The sequence below is a fragment of the Mollisia scopiformis genome, assembly GCF_001500285.1.
Source record: "Mollisia scopiformis unplaced genomic scaffold LY89scaffold_14, whole genome shotgun sequence".
NCBI classification, from domain to species: domain Eukaryota; kingdom Fungi; phylum Ascomycota; class Leotiomycetes; order Helotiales; family Mollisiaceae; genus Mollisia; species Mollisia scopiformis.
The window spans coordinates 1,358,630-1,371,845 of record NW_017263594.1 but is presented as its reverse complement, the minus strand read 5'-3'; the positions used below and the strand labels follow the sequence as shown (position 1 = coordinate 1,371,845).

Here is a 13,216-nt window from a genome sequence, read left to right as displayed (position 1 = left end):
AAGAGCTTGCACATCGATTTAGTGACTTTAGACTTGTGGCCAAGGATGGCAGATCGTAGCCGAGTGCGTCGCAGTGCCAAAGAACCTATTTCCTTATATTTGGTGTTGCAATTTCTTGGGGTCGTCTCTGTAATGCCGCAATCGGCTGCTATAGCTCTCCTAGAGCGGACACCACGATCACACCGCATTGCGTCAAAATATCGACACTTCCTTGTAGTCGTAGCTTCTTTATTGGCAAGGGGTTCGGGGGACGGAGTCTTGAAGGGATTGGATCGCGTTGGTGGTGCCATTCTGTTAAGTGATGTGTATTGTTGATATTATTGTTGATCGCGAAAATTTAATTTCGGTGTTTTTGGTCCGTGCGTAGAGAGTAGTGTCAACCACTGTTGTGCACGTGGTCGTGACAGGTAATTAGCTCGAGACGCTTTTTGCGCGCGGAATGCGAGTTAGAAAGTTAACCGTCCCTCCTTTTTTGCCCCTAAATGCGAGGGGTGATTGGCCCGGGGCGCCTTTTGCGCGCGGAATGCGGGTGGCCTCTTTACGATTGATTGGATTAGGCGAACCCGTGCACAGCCGCATGCTCGTGGCTTGCAATAATCCCAGCCACACCAAGCTAGTTAACTCTTCGAGGTTTTTGTCGAAGCCGCCTTCGGGAGAATACTTAAATGGATCATGAAGGGAAGGCTATGGCTATGTATAGACAGGTTCCCGAGCCCAGCTCCAGATTGTATGAGACTTGCACTACTATCGAAATCCACCTGCTGCATGTGCATGATACATCCACCTTCTGAAAAGCATCACCCATTTACTTTTTTTAAACTCTTCTTCTCACTCATCCTTTTGACCCTCCTTTCACCCTTCCTTTCCCGCCGCTCTCTGGTCCACCGCTTTTGTTGATGTCTGTCAGCAAAGGGTTATTTGTTGCAAGTCCGATATACTGGATTTTCCCTAGCTCCCAAGAGACAAGATCTTTGGTCTTTGACTTCAATTCTCCATTAACAACTCCTAGCCATGTCATTAGAAACAGTCGTGTCAATATTGACAGAGCTCTAACATCCAGAACATGGCCTCCAAAGCTATTCTTGAATGGGACTGTGAACATTGTCTCAAATTGTCCCTTTGAACCCAGACCAAGGTCCTTGATTTTGCACTTCAGTGCCTCGTCGTGCGGTTCGGCCGACCGTCACAGCATATAGCGTTTCCTTAATAGTGCAGCATTTCTCGCTGGAAATGATAAATTCCATCAAGTGGATGTTTCAAAGTGATCGACACGCTCTGAGATGCTCTAGTTGTGTTGTTGTTTAGAAACATTGATGGACTGAGAAGTACCACTCATTCTCTCTTTGACTTTTGACGCTCCTTGTTTAGCTCACGATTTTGGAATAGTAGTTGCAACCATCGTAACAAGAGACTCATAGCCTGAAATGCTGCGTGGATTTGCTAAAACCTACCTCCAGTTCTTTCCAAACGAGGTCCTTCTTGTACAGATAGTTGCGCATGTAAGCAATATATTGGGTGCAGAGATCATGAAAAGCAGCCAGGGACATGGGTGAACAGTTGAAAAGCAGGCTGAACCGCTTGAGCACAAAATCATTTTATCTTATTCAACATCAATTTCGCAGGAGCACTCGTGAACATCATTATTCCTTGGGTATCGATTTGCAGAAACAACTCTATCAGAATCTACAAACCACCAGCTGGTGGAACATAGGGATGGATGAGCATCTCACTGAACTTTTCCAACTTCTCCTTGCCTCTCACTTCCTCTACCAAAAGTGGCATCTTCACCACGTTGAACTCATCATACAACTCCTCGATCTGTTCCAAGTATTTCTTCTGCATCTTTCTTCTTGCGTTGCATTGTTCGCATTCACTACCAGCCTTGGGAAACAGCAGCTGATTTACCACGATGCAATGGGTGTCAATGCCATAGCTCGCAAGCTCCTGGATCATACGCTCTGTCTCGTAAAGGGAAAGGAACTCTGGTATGCAAACGCAAACGAATGTCGTGAGATTCTCGTCCTTGAACTGCGTGTTGACTTCGCTGATTGTTTCTCGCAGGCCCTCCAGCTTCTCCATCATCTCGTTCAGATTCGCACCATTTGGCAGCGCTCCATTTGCACCCAAAAGACCGTTCAGCATGGGCCCGAATTGTGTAGATAATTGGGAGATCTTCACGAGTGCTTTCTCAAGGACTGTCGGGAACTGAAGGAATCGAAGAGTGTGGCCAGTGGGCGCCGTGTCGAAGATGATGGTTTCGTAGGAAAGAGATTTGACCTGCTTGAGAACTTCTGCAAAGGACATGGCTTCATCGATACCTGGAATCTGTGGAGCGTTAGGATGTACAAGGTATCAAGTTCTTGACAGACTTACAGCAAATGCCAAATCCTGCATCATGCCTCCCATTCCTGCAGCAGGACCTTCTCCCTCTTCAGCTTGTCCCATCAGCTCCTGTATGCTTCCGTTCGGGTCGATCTCCATGGCGCTCAAGTTTGTGAAACCATTAACAAGTCGAGCTTCTTTGCCAAACTTCTGCGAGAACGCATCCGAAAGATTGTGTGCCGGGTCGGTGGAGATGAGCAGAACGGAGCGTCGAACTTTGGCAAGCTGGATAGCCAGTGAGCATGATGTCGTAGTCTTTCCCACTCCTCCTTTGCCGCCAACGAAGATCCATCGCAAGGTCTTCTGGTCGAGGATAGACTGAAGGGTCGGCTCGAGTTGATCGTCGTCAGTGTTTATCACGGCGGTAGACATGGTGACGTGGCGATGCGCTGAAAGGAACCAGAGGTGAATGGTAAGAGGGACCGGGAAAGAAGAGAGATCAAGAACTTGCGATTTCGAGGTTGTATGGAGGCGAAAGAAGTTGGTGCTGGGGAAGAGCTTCTACCTTACTCCGTCTATCCAAATTCCAAGCTCCGGCACACTAGTCCGAGAGTGGTTAATGCGGGGCAGAGGACAATCAGAACGAGAATGGATGAGTGCTCTCAGCCTCTTCGAAAGTTGATATTTTGGCATCCAAGGATTAGAGAAACGCCCAAGGCCTGGCTATGAATCGGACTATTGATTCAGGGTGTATCTTCAAGGTCGAGGCTGAGAAAGATGCGGTCTCGCCGCAAGGCTGAATCACAAGGCGGAGATCTCCGATCTGCGCAGGAAGATTGGAACCCTCGAAGATCATATTTTCTGTCACAACTCAATTGAGGACTTATAAACTTTTGATTGTCCATCAAAGTCAGATCTCATCTCAGGACCAACATCACGACCTTGTAGGTACAGTCTCCCAACATTATCAGCTGCTTCTAATACTAGCAAGATGACCTCGAACCCCGCCATCGAACGCCTCCAGACCCTATCTTTGCATCTCCCCGCCTTCTCTTCACAAGCTTCAACAATGAGTACCCAAACCAGAGATCCAATTACATGCCATGTCCTCGACACTACAACTGGTCGGCCAGCCGCCAACATGGCAGTAAAGCTGTTATGCTGCACGATTCCTGACATCGTCTTCGAGTGTAAGACCAACGCCGATGGTAGAATAGGCAATTGGAGTAATATGCAAGGGGCAAATGGGGAAGAAGGAGCATTCGTGGCCGATCGAGGAGGAGTCCCAGCTACCTTACATTATATGATAAAGCACTATGCAGAGCAGGGAGCAGGATCAAGCTGTAAGTTGTCTGCAGAGTCCACCTCCCATTGAGCTCGAGGCTACTTGATCTTCACACATTACTGACAATCTCAGGTCCAGCAGGATCCAGTCTTTGGAAGTTGCAATTCGATACAGGAGCGCATTATGGAACGGAAAATACATTCTTCCCGGTGGGATAATCTGTCCAGCTCCTTGAGTTCCAAGCTGATCTGCCCAGGTTGTCGAATTGACATTTCTGGTCAAGGAGGGCGAGCATTTCCATGTCCCATTGTTGCTAGGCCCATACAGCTTCACCACGTACAGAGGTAGCTAGATGCGATCTAATCAAGTTCCATTTCGTCCGTATAAAGCTCTGGCGTATTCTGAACTTCTCCAGAACTAGCATGTAGTTCCTCTAATGATACAGCATTCGGTGTCCAATCCATATCGTCCATAGGTCTCTCACTGATCTCTCGCAAAGCCCTTTCCAATCTTGTCCTCGCCCCCAATGCATCGTCCTTGGAATTCCAGACGTTCAGCTCCGCCCAAAGTTGGTGAAATTTGTTCTGCCGAGTGGTATCTGAAAACATGGACATCAAGTCTTGAGCTTGCAAAGTCATCTGCCGTATCTCGTTGTTATCGCACAGGTGACGGTGAACGGCTCTATTCCGAGTTCGAACGGCATCAGCTAGAGCAGCTTCCAGAGTATAATTCGACAGTGGCTTGATCGCGTTCGGAGGAAGCGCGTTTGGGAGGAAGGATTTCCATATAGACAACTCTACAGCTTCTGGACAATCCCATCCCTTCTCGTTCAGGACTTGTGGGAGCCACCTTGCTGCAAAATCATAGCAACCCTCCTCCAAGATTCGTTGGACCAAGGCCAGAATGTAATGTTGGACTTGGTACGGAAACCCCAAGTCCGGAGAGACAGACTTGTTCGCAAATGATTTTGAGGGCGAGCAAGGTCTCGTAGGTTTCGCAGATGATACTGTCTATTTAAATTAGCAAAGGTCTCTTCTAGTCGAGGATGGCATACTCTGGTCCAAACTTGAAGTGGCTCGCCGTGACTTTGTCTGCGAGGTGCCCATCGACTTGTTGCTAATCCATGCTCTACAGGCTTAAAAGATGGCTGCTTTGGTGTGGGATTAAGACCATGAAGAAGAGATGATTTGACAGCTGGTTCTTTCTCCCAATTTTGTGGCAGGTCTGGAGAGATCGAGATGGGCAGGCCGTTTGTCGTAGGAACATGCGCTCCTTGTCCCTTGGGAGTTGAGCAACGGAAACACTTCTTGCGCCACTGGAAATTCGAAAAGCTGCACGAAAGACACCTCCAGTCATCTGCAAACTCGCGATTGCTAGAACTCGTCTGAAATTGGTTCTTAGGGGCCCATCTGCTGCTTTGCAAGCTGCGGTCTCCCATCGTTAAGTATCCAGCTCAAGGTTCGAGGTGGAGGATTTGCTCGTCTTTCGGCAAACAGGCTGCGGTGTTGGTTGCATTGCGCATGATTGTAGAAGCGCCGGCCAGGTCTAAATGTGAAAGAGAGTCAACGCCTCGTAAAGGTGAACATGTTGGTCAAAGGTAGGTACTTTGATTATCAACAGCGCTAGGCTTAAAGCTTCGCTGAAGAAAGCAGAGTGTCGGCATCGGAAAAAGTACTTTCCGCTGAAGAACAAGAACACTCCCTTCTCCAACTACAACCCTTTCCTCCTCTCTATATTGCAACGTCTCTTGTTCGGATGATCATCACAGCCCTTTCAAATTAGTAACACTACACAGATCGTAGCTCGCTTGTAAAGAGATTCTCCCCAGACATCGGTACCGGATGCAAAACACCGCTCGAGCACACAGCGTCGCATGTTGATGGCGGCTTTCTCCATGATCAACTTTCAGCCGAAACGAAAAGCTTCAAAAGATCGTGTTACTCGATCGAATGATTATAGAGGCCAACCTGGTTGGGACCAAGCTTAATCTTGAGATGAACAGTGTGTCAATGGTTCATGCCGTCCGACATTCCGAGAGAAGTCTCTCATGCTTTAAGAGGACGTCAAGCAGAAGACATTTCCTGATTTCTTGTTCCTTCTTTTCTTCTCTCTATGCTGGCCATATTACACGTTTAATTCTTCTTTCGTCCTTCTGTTTCTATTCGTTCATTTATCAACTCTCCTTTCCGCTATCACAATGCAGATTAATCAAGCTTTGAAACTGTCGTTTCTCCTTCCCTCGGTTTATGCTCAGCTTCACGGTGCTGCCAAAACTGCTGTACGTCTACCAAGCGGCTACATGAGGCCTACTAAATTCTGTAGGGCCTTCTTTACTTCGGTACAGAGACTGAAAGTGTCTCTTTCGGCGATGCTGCATATCAAGCTGCTCTCAAAGGGAACGATGATTTCGGCCAAATCACACCAGGAAATTCGATGAAATGGGATGCGATCCAGCCGGCTCCAAACACCTTTACCTTCACGGCAGGAGATGCCATTGCCGATCTTGCTGCGACTAATAATCAACTCCTTCGCTGCCACAATCTTGTATGTCGAAGTCGCTCCTTTTATTTTTGGGGACTCCTTGGGACTCAAACTTTCGGGAAACTCTTGCTGCAGAGTTTGACTCCTAGGATCATTGCCATTCTACCTTGAATTCATACTAATCTTTCAAGGTGTGGCATGAGCAGTTACCTGATTGGGTCAGTGGAGGGAATTGGACGGCGGCAAGCTTGACCCAGGTTCTACAGAATCACATCACTACCGAAGTCACCCACTACAAAGGGAAATGCTATGCATGGGATGTGGTAAACGAAGCACTCAATGACAATGGCACATTTGGGAATGATGTCTTTTTCAACGTTCTTGGTTCGGATTACATCAAGATTGCCTTTCAAGCTGCCGCGGCAGCAGATCCAGCTGCGAAGCTTTACTACAACGATTTTGGTACAGAGTTTCCTGGAGTCAAAAGCACAGCAGCTCAAGGTATCGTAAAGATGCTAAAGGACGCCAACATCAAGATCGATGGCGTAGGATTTCAAGGCCATTTCACTGTGGGTGGCACCCCGTCAGTGGCCACGCAAGTGACCAACATGGAAGCCTTCACTGCTTTGGGTGTTGAGGTCGCGATCACGGAACTTGATATCCGTATGACGCTTCCACAGACAGATGCTATGCTGGCTCAGCAGAAGACAGATTATCAGACGACTGCCGCTGCTTGTCTTGCAACCAAAAACTGTGTCGGTGTCACCGTATGGGACTTTGATGACAAGGTGAGTTTGTTGAAACCGGATTCTAAATCCAACTAAAGAGATGTTAGTATTCATGGGTTCCATCAACATTCCCAGGAACTGGCTCGGCCGATATAATGACCGCGAATGTTACCAAAAAGCCGGCATATTTCGGTGTTCTGCAAGCGTTCACTGGAACGGCTGCCAACTCAACCACTACCATGCCGTCAATGCCCAATATGACGGTCACCGCACCATCCTTAAGGGCGTCATCCTCAGGAGCGTCTGCTCTTGATAAGCCTGGAATGATATTGGGGATGTTGCTATCACTGATTTTCGCGATGTTTATTGTGAGTTGAAATGGAGTGACGGCTTCCATTTTTCCGAGTGTTCAATCAATGAAAAAGAATATCAGTAATCTCAGTCTCCGTTACTACCAAATCTGAGTGATGAATACTCCAGCCAGGCTCGGAGCATAGTGCCACGCCGTGAAAGTGTAGTTGTTGAAAATTTCTTATTTTTGACTTTTGTTTTTCCATCTTTTTTTGGATAGTTGAATATCTTGAACGCAACTCCACATCTCCTCCTTTGCTGAGCTAATTACGGCTGGCCCTTCCAGACGTCGTCGGCAATAGATCTGACAAGTGCCAACTTGTTCTTCATGTCCTCCCACCCAAGCAGATTCCCCTCTTCGTGGCTTGCAAACCCACACTGTGGACTGACACCCATCCTGTCCAAAGCTTGCTCTCTGCTCTGGCCAGCTCCTTTCGCGATAACATCGGCAGCAGCATAGAGTCTTTCCTTCATCTTCTCCTTGTCCTCAAGTTCCGGGAACTTGGAAGTGATGACACCAAGAATCACATTCTTGTGGGCGGGGAGGTGCAATAACGGCTCGAATCCGCCAGCCCTGGGTGTATCGTACTCAAGGTAGTAAGACTTTTTGATAAAATTGAATTAGATACACCTAGGTACGGTTCCAATTGGGTTATTTACTCACATCGACATTGAGGGTTTGGAACAGCTTCGTAGCAATGCGGTCGTAGCCACCTTCCGAGAAATGACGGGATCCCATGAAGTTGCCTCTGCAAATGTGCAATCCAAAGTGCATCTTCTCTGAGTGATCTTTAATACTGTCATTGTAGCATTGGATATAAGCATCGAGGAGTTCGTCTGGTGTCTTGGTATTCGACTTATCCTCCGCCCACCCAGCAAGCATCTTCTCGGAGCAGAAATCTGAAAATCAGCACGAGATCTAAAGCCTGAAGAAGAGCACTTACAAGCAAAGTTAGGGTCATCAAATTGAATGTTCCTGACACCAGCAGCGTAAAGAATATCAAGTTCAGTTCGAACAGCCTGCGCAATATCTGCAAAGTATTCTGCGTCGCTTGGGTAGACGTCCTTGGGGAAAGCCAAGCCATCTTTGTATCTGAGATGATACCATGGAGGGGCAATCATAGTCAACTTGATGTCGCCCCATTTCTCTTCGGGGATTAGAGTCTTAAGGTACTCAAATTGACCGACCAATGTACTCTTGCCCTTATGTCTGATTTTGCCAGTGCAAAGACATGATTGGCCAGGTTTGTGACCCTTCTCAATGAAGCCAGCAATATCAGGGACATAGGGACGGAAGATATCCATGGAAGGGTTTCTGATTTCAGTCATACCCTCAAGTTCCTCGAAGAAAGTGCCCCAGAAGACCGCGCGACTGCAGTGATCAGCGTCAATAGCACAGAAAAGGAGGGTCTACTTACCGGTATTCTCCGTCTGATACGGCACGGAAGCCAGCATCGGTCTGGACTTTTACGACAGCATCGACAGCTTCATCTTCGGCCTTTGTGACCTTTTCCTGGGAGAGTTCATTCTTCTCGAAAGCGGCATGTGCTTGAAGCAGTTCCTTTGGTCGCAGGAGAGAGCCAAGATGTTCGGCTCGGAAAGGAGGGTTTCGATGGATCTTTGCCATATTGAGGGTGTTCACCTTGTGAGCTGTTATCTGAGAAATAATCAAGTTTCGGGAGAGTGGGAGGAAGCTTCGGGGAGGAAAGATTTTGACTGCCCCGCCTCAAGTACAGCCCCGCAATGTGACATGCACTGAGGACGCCATCCCGGTTATTTTTATTAACCGTGTTGCATTGTTTTGCATGGCATTCTATGACCCTAGTCGATCAAATATAATGTGAGGATCGCTGGGTATGTTGAAATCTATCATCACAATTATCATTAGCATTCAAATGCTGCTCAAGTTGAGGGAGAGATGAAGTTCTCACGGTGTGGGGCATTCTTGTGGGGCTTGAGCAACATTGAGGAGGAAATGAAAAGGACTCAACAGAGCCGACGCAAACAAGAAGCAAATAACTCAAGATCTGTTATCAATGCATCAACTTGTCTACCATAGTGCGTGCTTTAGGGTCTTGAGGATCGCTGAAATGTCGAGTCAGCCTCCATGAGAAAAGCATCTGCAAATGTGGAAATCTGGTTACGGTTCCATAAGTTAAGGTTTACTGATTGGCATAGAGTTTCCAAGGTATCGATAGCTTCTCCTATCATTCTGTACATCTGATGTTGTTCTCACAATATTTCCCCAGGAGCTATATTTCCCTAGAGCTCCTTCTATTCCGGGCATCTGACTGATACATCTTCCTGTTTCACAAATCTCATGCTTTCGACATTTAGTGCAAATGCTTAGTAACGAGACCATTCTCTCTTTGCTCATTCAATTTCACTTCTTTCTTCTTTATAATAACTCGAGCTATTGAATCAAATGTATTATAATAAAGTTTAATCCTCAAGTTAGATCAATGATATCATCCGCCCCGGATGTGTTTCTCACGGGATCTGGGTCACGAACAGGCGCAGTTGATTGACCCGGGTTGTCAAAAATCCAATCTGCTTGCTCGATCGAGCTAATGTACTTCTCCTTTCCTTGCTGTCTCCATATCCTAAATTTCTCGTACCTCTCGGTATATTGTCCTGCGTCCAAATCTTCAGAATTTCTAGCACTACAATGTGCGTCCAACTCGACCATAGTCAACCCATCGTGAATTCCTGTCCTGGCTCGTACTTCAAAGTCTAGCCAATTCATCATGTGATTGGTAAGCGGTATGAACCCGTCATTGATACGATTGCTTGGAGTTCTTCCAGTTGAGCCATAAAAATAAGGGCTGTTCGGATTCTCCTCAAATCTCGCTTTAGCGAGCTCTATTGCAAATCTTTCCCTACGTAGTTTCCAATCTCTGCCGCTGAAATCCAAATCGTAACCCATAGCAACAGCTAGAGCATTTGTTGCGGATATAACGACACAGTCCCTGGAGTTGAGGGGTTGAGTTGTACTTTCATCCTCTCTCATGCGCCATTCAGAAGGTATAAAGTCGCGACCTAGATGATGAGATATTAAACGAAAGGTATTACCTACAACCTCAGGATGCGGATATAAATACTGAAGACTATCGAGATGGTCGACAGTCTGTGCACGTGGCGAAATTACTAATAGACTTTGGTGCCCAAATATCTTCTGTGGATCAGACGGGTCTGGGGCGAACGAAGAATTAATAGGTACTAGTATATGTTGTACGTTGTTGAAGTTGCTAGACATGGGGAAAGATGGATCTCCTGGTGAGTGCGAAAGCATAAGCTCGTCTAGACCTTTCGAGCTCCTTTCAACGTCGAGTAGCGAGGAAACTTGCATTCTAGCAATATTTGCGCCCAGATTCATTCTTCCCACCGCTACAAATGGGACTTTATGTATCGATGCATGTCCGCGGCCGACCCGTGTGTTGAGATATGAGCATATCATGTTTAGATACAAGAGCAGATTGGCTGTGCTGATGTTGCCAGTCCCAGGAATGCTTCGAAAATCAGCGCCTAGGTAAAATGAATCTTCTTCCCTAAGGCTGAGGAGATTGTTGTGAAGAGATACTTGGGAGATGACATTCTTCCAAGTAGGATAGCCATTTTCAACTGTTTTTGCTGATTTAGTGGCAGCAATAAGTTTTTTAAAGGTTGCTCGCTCAGAAATAGATAATGGACGAAACATTCTCTGACTTGCCTCATTGTCTAATGCTGCAGCCCGAGCTGGATCGTATGGGATAGTAGGGAACCCCATAATGAAAGTAGTATAGGAGAATTGATACTCGTTAACAAGAACATACACTGCAAAGGAATAACCTACTTTTAATACACTGCATGAATAAAGACATTTTTATGCTTTATTAACTTATAAATGATGAACAACTGAACGAAAAGTCGTGTGGACATGAAAGCGAAACTCTTCATGAAAAGGACTTGAATGAAGACTTGCCATCGTTTTGTTGGTTGTCAAGAAAGGATTACTACTTCTTGAAAGTAATAAGTCCACGTTATAAAAGCAGGGACAAAGAAATTTTCCGCATTTGGTCAAGATCACACGGGACCTCGAGAGAGGGTACACTCTGCTCTTTGTTGTTGAGCTCGCAATCGAATGAATGAATACTTCCCGCTGGAGAGGTACTACATATGGCTGCTGACAATTTCAACGACTCTTGCAACATGAGCTTGAGCTAAATGATGTGAGTAATTTAGCAGTAGTTGGTTTTGGGACCCCCCTTTCTTAGACTTTGACTTGGCGCAAAACCGATACAACAAGGTTGGCCGCCAAAGGAGAACAAGCAATTCAGCTATTTCTACTAATTCCACGGGACTTTCCACTAGTGCTCAAGCTCGAGTCAAAAATTGAAGCAGGAATGATGCCTCCTGAGAAGGCATGCCGGATTATCGATCGCATCAGGAGATCCTTCATCTATATCAGCTTCTTCGACGGGCAGGCCACTGTACATGCCTGGTCTAGGTTCATGCCGTGACTCTACGGTCTTTGGTGGCCGCAGACCCAAAAATCATGCACCGACAACAGTGAAAGTGGCGGGTACTGCTCGGCTTTACCCAGAAGGAATCTAATCAGGTAATATATTGCAAGAGAAGGGGACCAAAACGCATGGAAGATGACCGTATGAAAGCATGCTTGGTCATGTTGAACATATTTTCCTCGATCTTGGATCTAGGATAATGCACCCCATTGGCGAAGAAAGTGAATCTCTGCTCGCAGTTCTCTAGATAAATCGAGGACAGTGACGACATGGTTCGAAAGATTTAATTGTTGTATGCCACCCTGAGCAGGATGAAAGAACACATTCAGATACCAAGATTTGGGCCAAGAACTACTTCGTACCAACCCACAGAAAGATGCAAATAGCTGTGCTGCTGCAGAGTAGATGGATACCATTGATTGCACCGTAGGACTGGCAAAGCGAAATCGAAGCCAATTCACTATGGCTAGACTCGAATGCAAAATAGTCAGAGCGAGGATAAAGTGAATCAAAAGACAAAGTACTGTATTGTATAAGCCAGATACGTACCTGATGCTAGGAAGAGAAGACAGTGAGGTGATCAGGGAATTAGAATATCCGGCGAGCAGTGACAGTGTCATCACATCACCACAGTTTCAACCGGAAATCAGTACCGAGAATGGTTTGAATTATTTTGAGTTGACTGAAACTTTGGAACAATCCTGATCTCCCCATTTCGTGGATCCAGTTTGAGGTCTTCGACAACTCGAACTCGATTGTCGAAGCATAGCTTTCCACCCACGTACAACTGGCCACCAAACGCCCCGTGTATTGACCCGAGCAGCTCATTGAGACCACTTGGATCTAACAACATCTCTTTCAGCCATCTCTGTTTGCCCCAATGCGAGAATCTAGGCCATCCTGTATTAATAACCATTCGTGTCCACGTACTCGATTCTTGATACAGTCGACCATCCAAACATTCCCCGTACTTTCTCAAGCTCAGGATCTCTTTGAACTCTTCGATGCCTCTTGGCTTGTCCCATTCCGTCGACAGTGTAATTGATTCCAATCTGCCAACCCGGCACCACTCTTCAAGTCCTGCAGCAGCGCTCGCCACCCACTCTAGCTCATCGCGATCAAGCAATTCGAGGCACACTTTTAATTGTCGAATGCGTCGAGCAGGACGCTGTTTTGAAAGGGTGAGAAACTTGCGGTGGAGGTGAGTGGGTTGGCGAATGTCGAGTCGATTATGGTACCAGATGATGTCTTTGCACTCTCTATGAATCTGCTTGCAGGTTCGGAGGAGGGACAACGACCTCGCGATCTCGACGGTCCATGGCGAGAGTGTCACCGCACCGGATGGCGAAGCCAAGACATACGTGTAGATCTGATCGCGAATCTCTCGTGGAAAGACTTCGAGAAAAGGCAGAGGCATGTTGTGCCGTATCGTCGTTGAAGGGGAAAGATAAATGGATGCAAGGATACAAGGATGTCTGGTTAAGCTCTGGGACAATTTTGTTCCACTTTACACGAAGTTGTCGCGTCGCGTGAAGTCGCGACTCCCA

At 46.7% G+C, this 13,216-nt stretch overlaps 7 protein-coding genes across 7 annotated transcripts; 2 read left to right on the top strand and 5 right to left on the bottom strand.

Annotated features, from left to right (window-relative positions):
- Positions 1-1,571: 1,571 nt before the first annotated feature.
- On the bottom strand, positions 1,572-3,068 carry LY89DRAFT_648270 (ATPase get3). The gene is made up of 2 exons (XM_018212004.1): positions 2,374-3,068; positions 1,572-2,325 (listed from the first exon to the last, which is right to left on the bottom strand). Exons 1-2 carry the CDS (start codon positions 2,752-2,754, stop codon positions 1,684-1,686), a joined length of 1,023 nt encoding a protein of 340 aa, XP_018070461.1. The 5' UTR covers positions 2,755-3,068; the 3' UTR covers positions 1,572-1,683.
- Positions 2,999-4,004, top strand: LY89DRAFT_648266 (Hydroxyisourate hydrolase). The gene is made up of 5 exons (XM_018212003.1): positions 2,999-3,266; positions 3,314-3,604; positions 3,645-3,672; positions 3,740-3,816; positions 3,864-4,004. The coding sequence occupies exons 2-5, from the start codon at positions 3,314-3,316 to the stop codon at positions 3,957-3,959; spliced, it is 492 nt and encodes a 163-aa protein (XP_018070460.1). The 5' UTR covers positions 2,999-3,266; the 3' UTR covers positions 3,960-4,004.
- On the bottom strand, positions 3,546-5,361 carry LY89DRAFT_618900 (uncharacterized protein). The gene is made up of 2 exons (XM_018210855.1): positions 4,662-5,361; positions 3,546-4,617 (listed from the first exon to the last, which is right to left on the bottom strand). The coding sequence occupies exons 1-2, from the start codon at positions 5,043-5,045 to the stop codon at positions 3,967-3,969; spliced, it is 1,035 nt and encodes a 344-aa protein (XP_018070459.1). The 5' UTR covers positions 5,046-5,361; the 3' UTR covers positions 3,546-3,966.
- On the top strand, positions 5,352-7,193 carry LY89DRAFT_719742 (glycoside hydrolase; the record flags this gene model as incomplete). Its single annotated transcript, XM_018218517.1, has 4 exons — positions 5,352-5,885; positions 5,930-6,151; positions 6,280-6,876; positions 6,924-7,193. The coding sequence occupies exons 1-4, from the start codon at positions 5,805-5,807 to the stop codon at positions 7,191-7,193; spliced, it is 1,170 nt and encodes a 389-aa protein (XP_018070458.1). The 5' UTR covers positions 5,352-5,804.
- A 16-nt stretch (positions 7,194-7,209) lies between these two features.
- LY89DRAFT_618894 (UROD/MetE-like protein) lies at positions 7,210-9,046 on the bottom strand. Its single transcript, XM_018210854.1, has 4 exons — positions 8,586-9,046; positions 8,112-8,539; positions 7,832-8,067; positions 7,210-7,770 (listed from the first exon to the last, which is right to left on the bottom strand). Exons 1-4 carry the CDS (start codon positions 8,792-8,794, stop codon positions 7,435-7,437), a joined length of 1,209 nt encoding a protein of 402 aa, XP_018070457.1. The 5' UTR covers positions 8,795-9,046; the 3' UTR covers positions 7,210-7,434.
- Positions 9,047-9,616: 570 nt separating this feature from the next.
- Positions 9,617-10,933, bottom strand: LY89DRAFT_735242 (uncharacterized protein; the record flags this gene model as incomplete). The annotated part of the gene is made up of 1 exon (XM_018219990.1): positions 9,617-10,933. The coding sequence occupies one exon, from the start codon at positions 10,931-10,933 to the stop codon at positions 9,617-9,619; it is 1,317 nt and encodes a 438-aa protein (XP_018070456.1).
- A 1,045-nt stretch (positions 10,934-11,978) lies between these two features.
- Positions 11,979-13,158, bottom strand: LY89DRAFT_648257 (uncharacterized protein). Its single transcript, XM_018212002.1, has 2 exons — positions 12,219-13,158; positions 11,979-12,135 (listed from the first exon to the last, which is right to left on the bottom strand). The coding sequence occupies exon 1, from the start codon at positions 13,084-13,086 to the stop codon at positions 12,316-12,318; it is 771 nt and encodes a 256-aa protein (XP_018070455.1). The 5' UTR covers positions 13,087-13,158; the 3' UTR covers positions 11,979-12,135; positions 12,219-12,315.
- Between the last annotated feature and the right edge of the window lie 58 nt (positions 13,159-13,216).

Excerpts from the sequence above, each read along its gene's own strand:
- LY89DRAFT_648266 (XM_018212003.1), top strand. The coding sequence starts at position 3,314 with ATGACCTCGAACCCCGCCATCGAACGCCTCCAGACCCTATCTTTGCAT. Across the intron at positions 3,605-3,644 it reads TCGTGGCCGATCGAGGAGGA|AGCAGGGAGCAGGATCAAGC; the intron begins GTCCCAGCTACC and ends AGCACTATGCAG. Across the intron at positions 3,673-3,739 it reads GCAGGATCAAGCTGTAAGTT|GTCCAGCAGGATCCAGTCTT; the intron begins GTCTGCAGAGTC and ends TGACAATCTCAG.
- LY89DRAFT_618894 (XM_018210854.1), bottom strand. The coding sequence starts at position 8,794 with ATGGCAAAGATCCATCGAAACCCTCCTTTCCGAGCCGAACATCTTGGC. Across the intron at positions 8,068-8,111 it reads TGATGACCCTAACTTTGCTT|ATTTCTGCTCCGAGAAGATG; the intron begins GTAAGTGCTCTT and ends GCTGATTTTCAG. Across the intron at positions 7,771-7,831 it reads TCCAAACCCTCAATGTCGAT|TCTTACTACCTTGAGTACGA; the intron begins GTGAGTAAATAA and ends TTTATCAAAAAG.
- LY89DRAFT_648257 (XM_018212002.1), bottom strand. The coding sequence starts at position 13,086 with ATGCCTCTGCCTTTTCTCGAAGTCTTTCCACGAGAGATTCGCGATCAG.
- LY89DRAFT_648270 (XM_018212004.1), bottom strand. The coding sequence starts at position 2,754 with ATGTCTACCGCCGTGATAAACACTGACGACGATCAACTCGAGCCGACC. Across the intron at positions 2,326-2,373 it reads TGCAGGATTTGGCATTTGCT|ATTCCAGGTATCGATGAAGC; the intron begins GTAAGTCTGTCA and ends AACGCTCCACAG.
- LY89DRAFT_618900 (XM_018210855.1), bottom strand. The coding sequence starts at position 5,045 with ATGGGAGACCGCAGCTTGCAAAGCAGCAGATGGGCCCCTAAGAACCAA. Across the intron at positions 4,618-4,661 it reads CACTTCAAGTTTGGACCAGA|ACAGTATCATCTGCGAAACC; the intron begins GTATGCCATCCT and ends TAATTTAAATAG.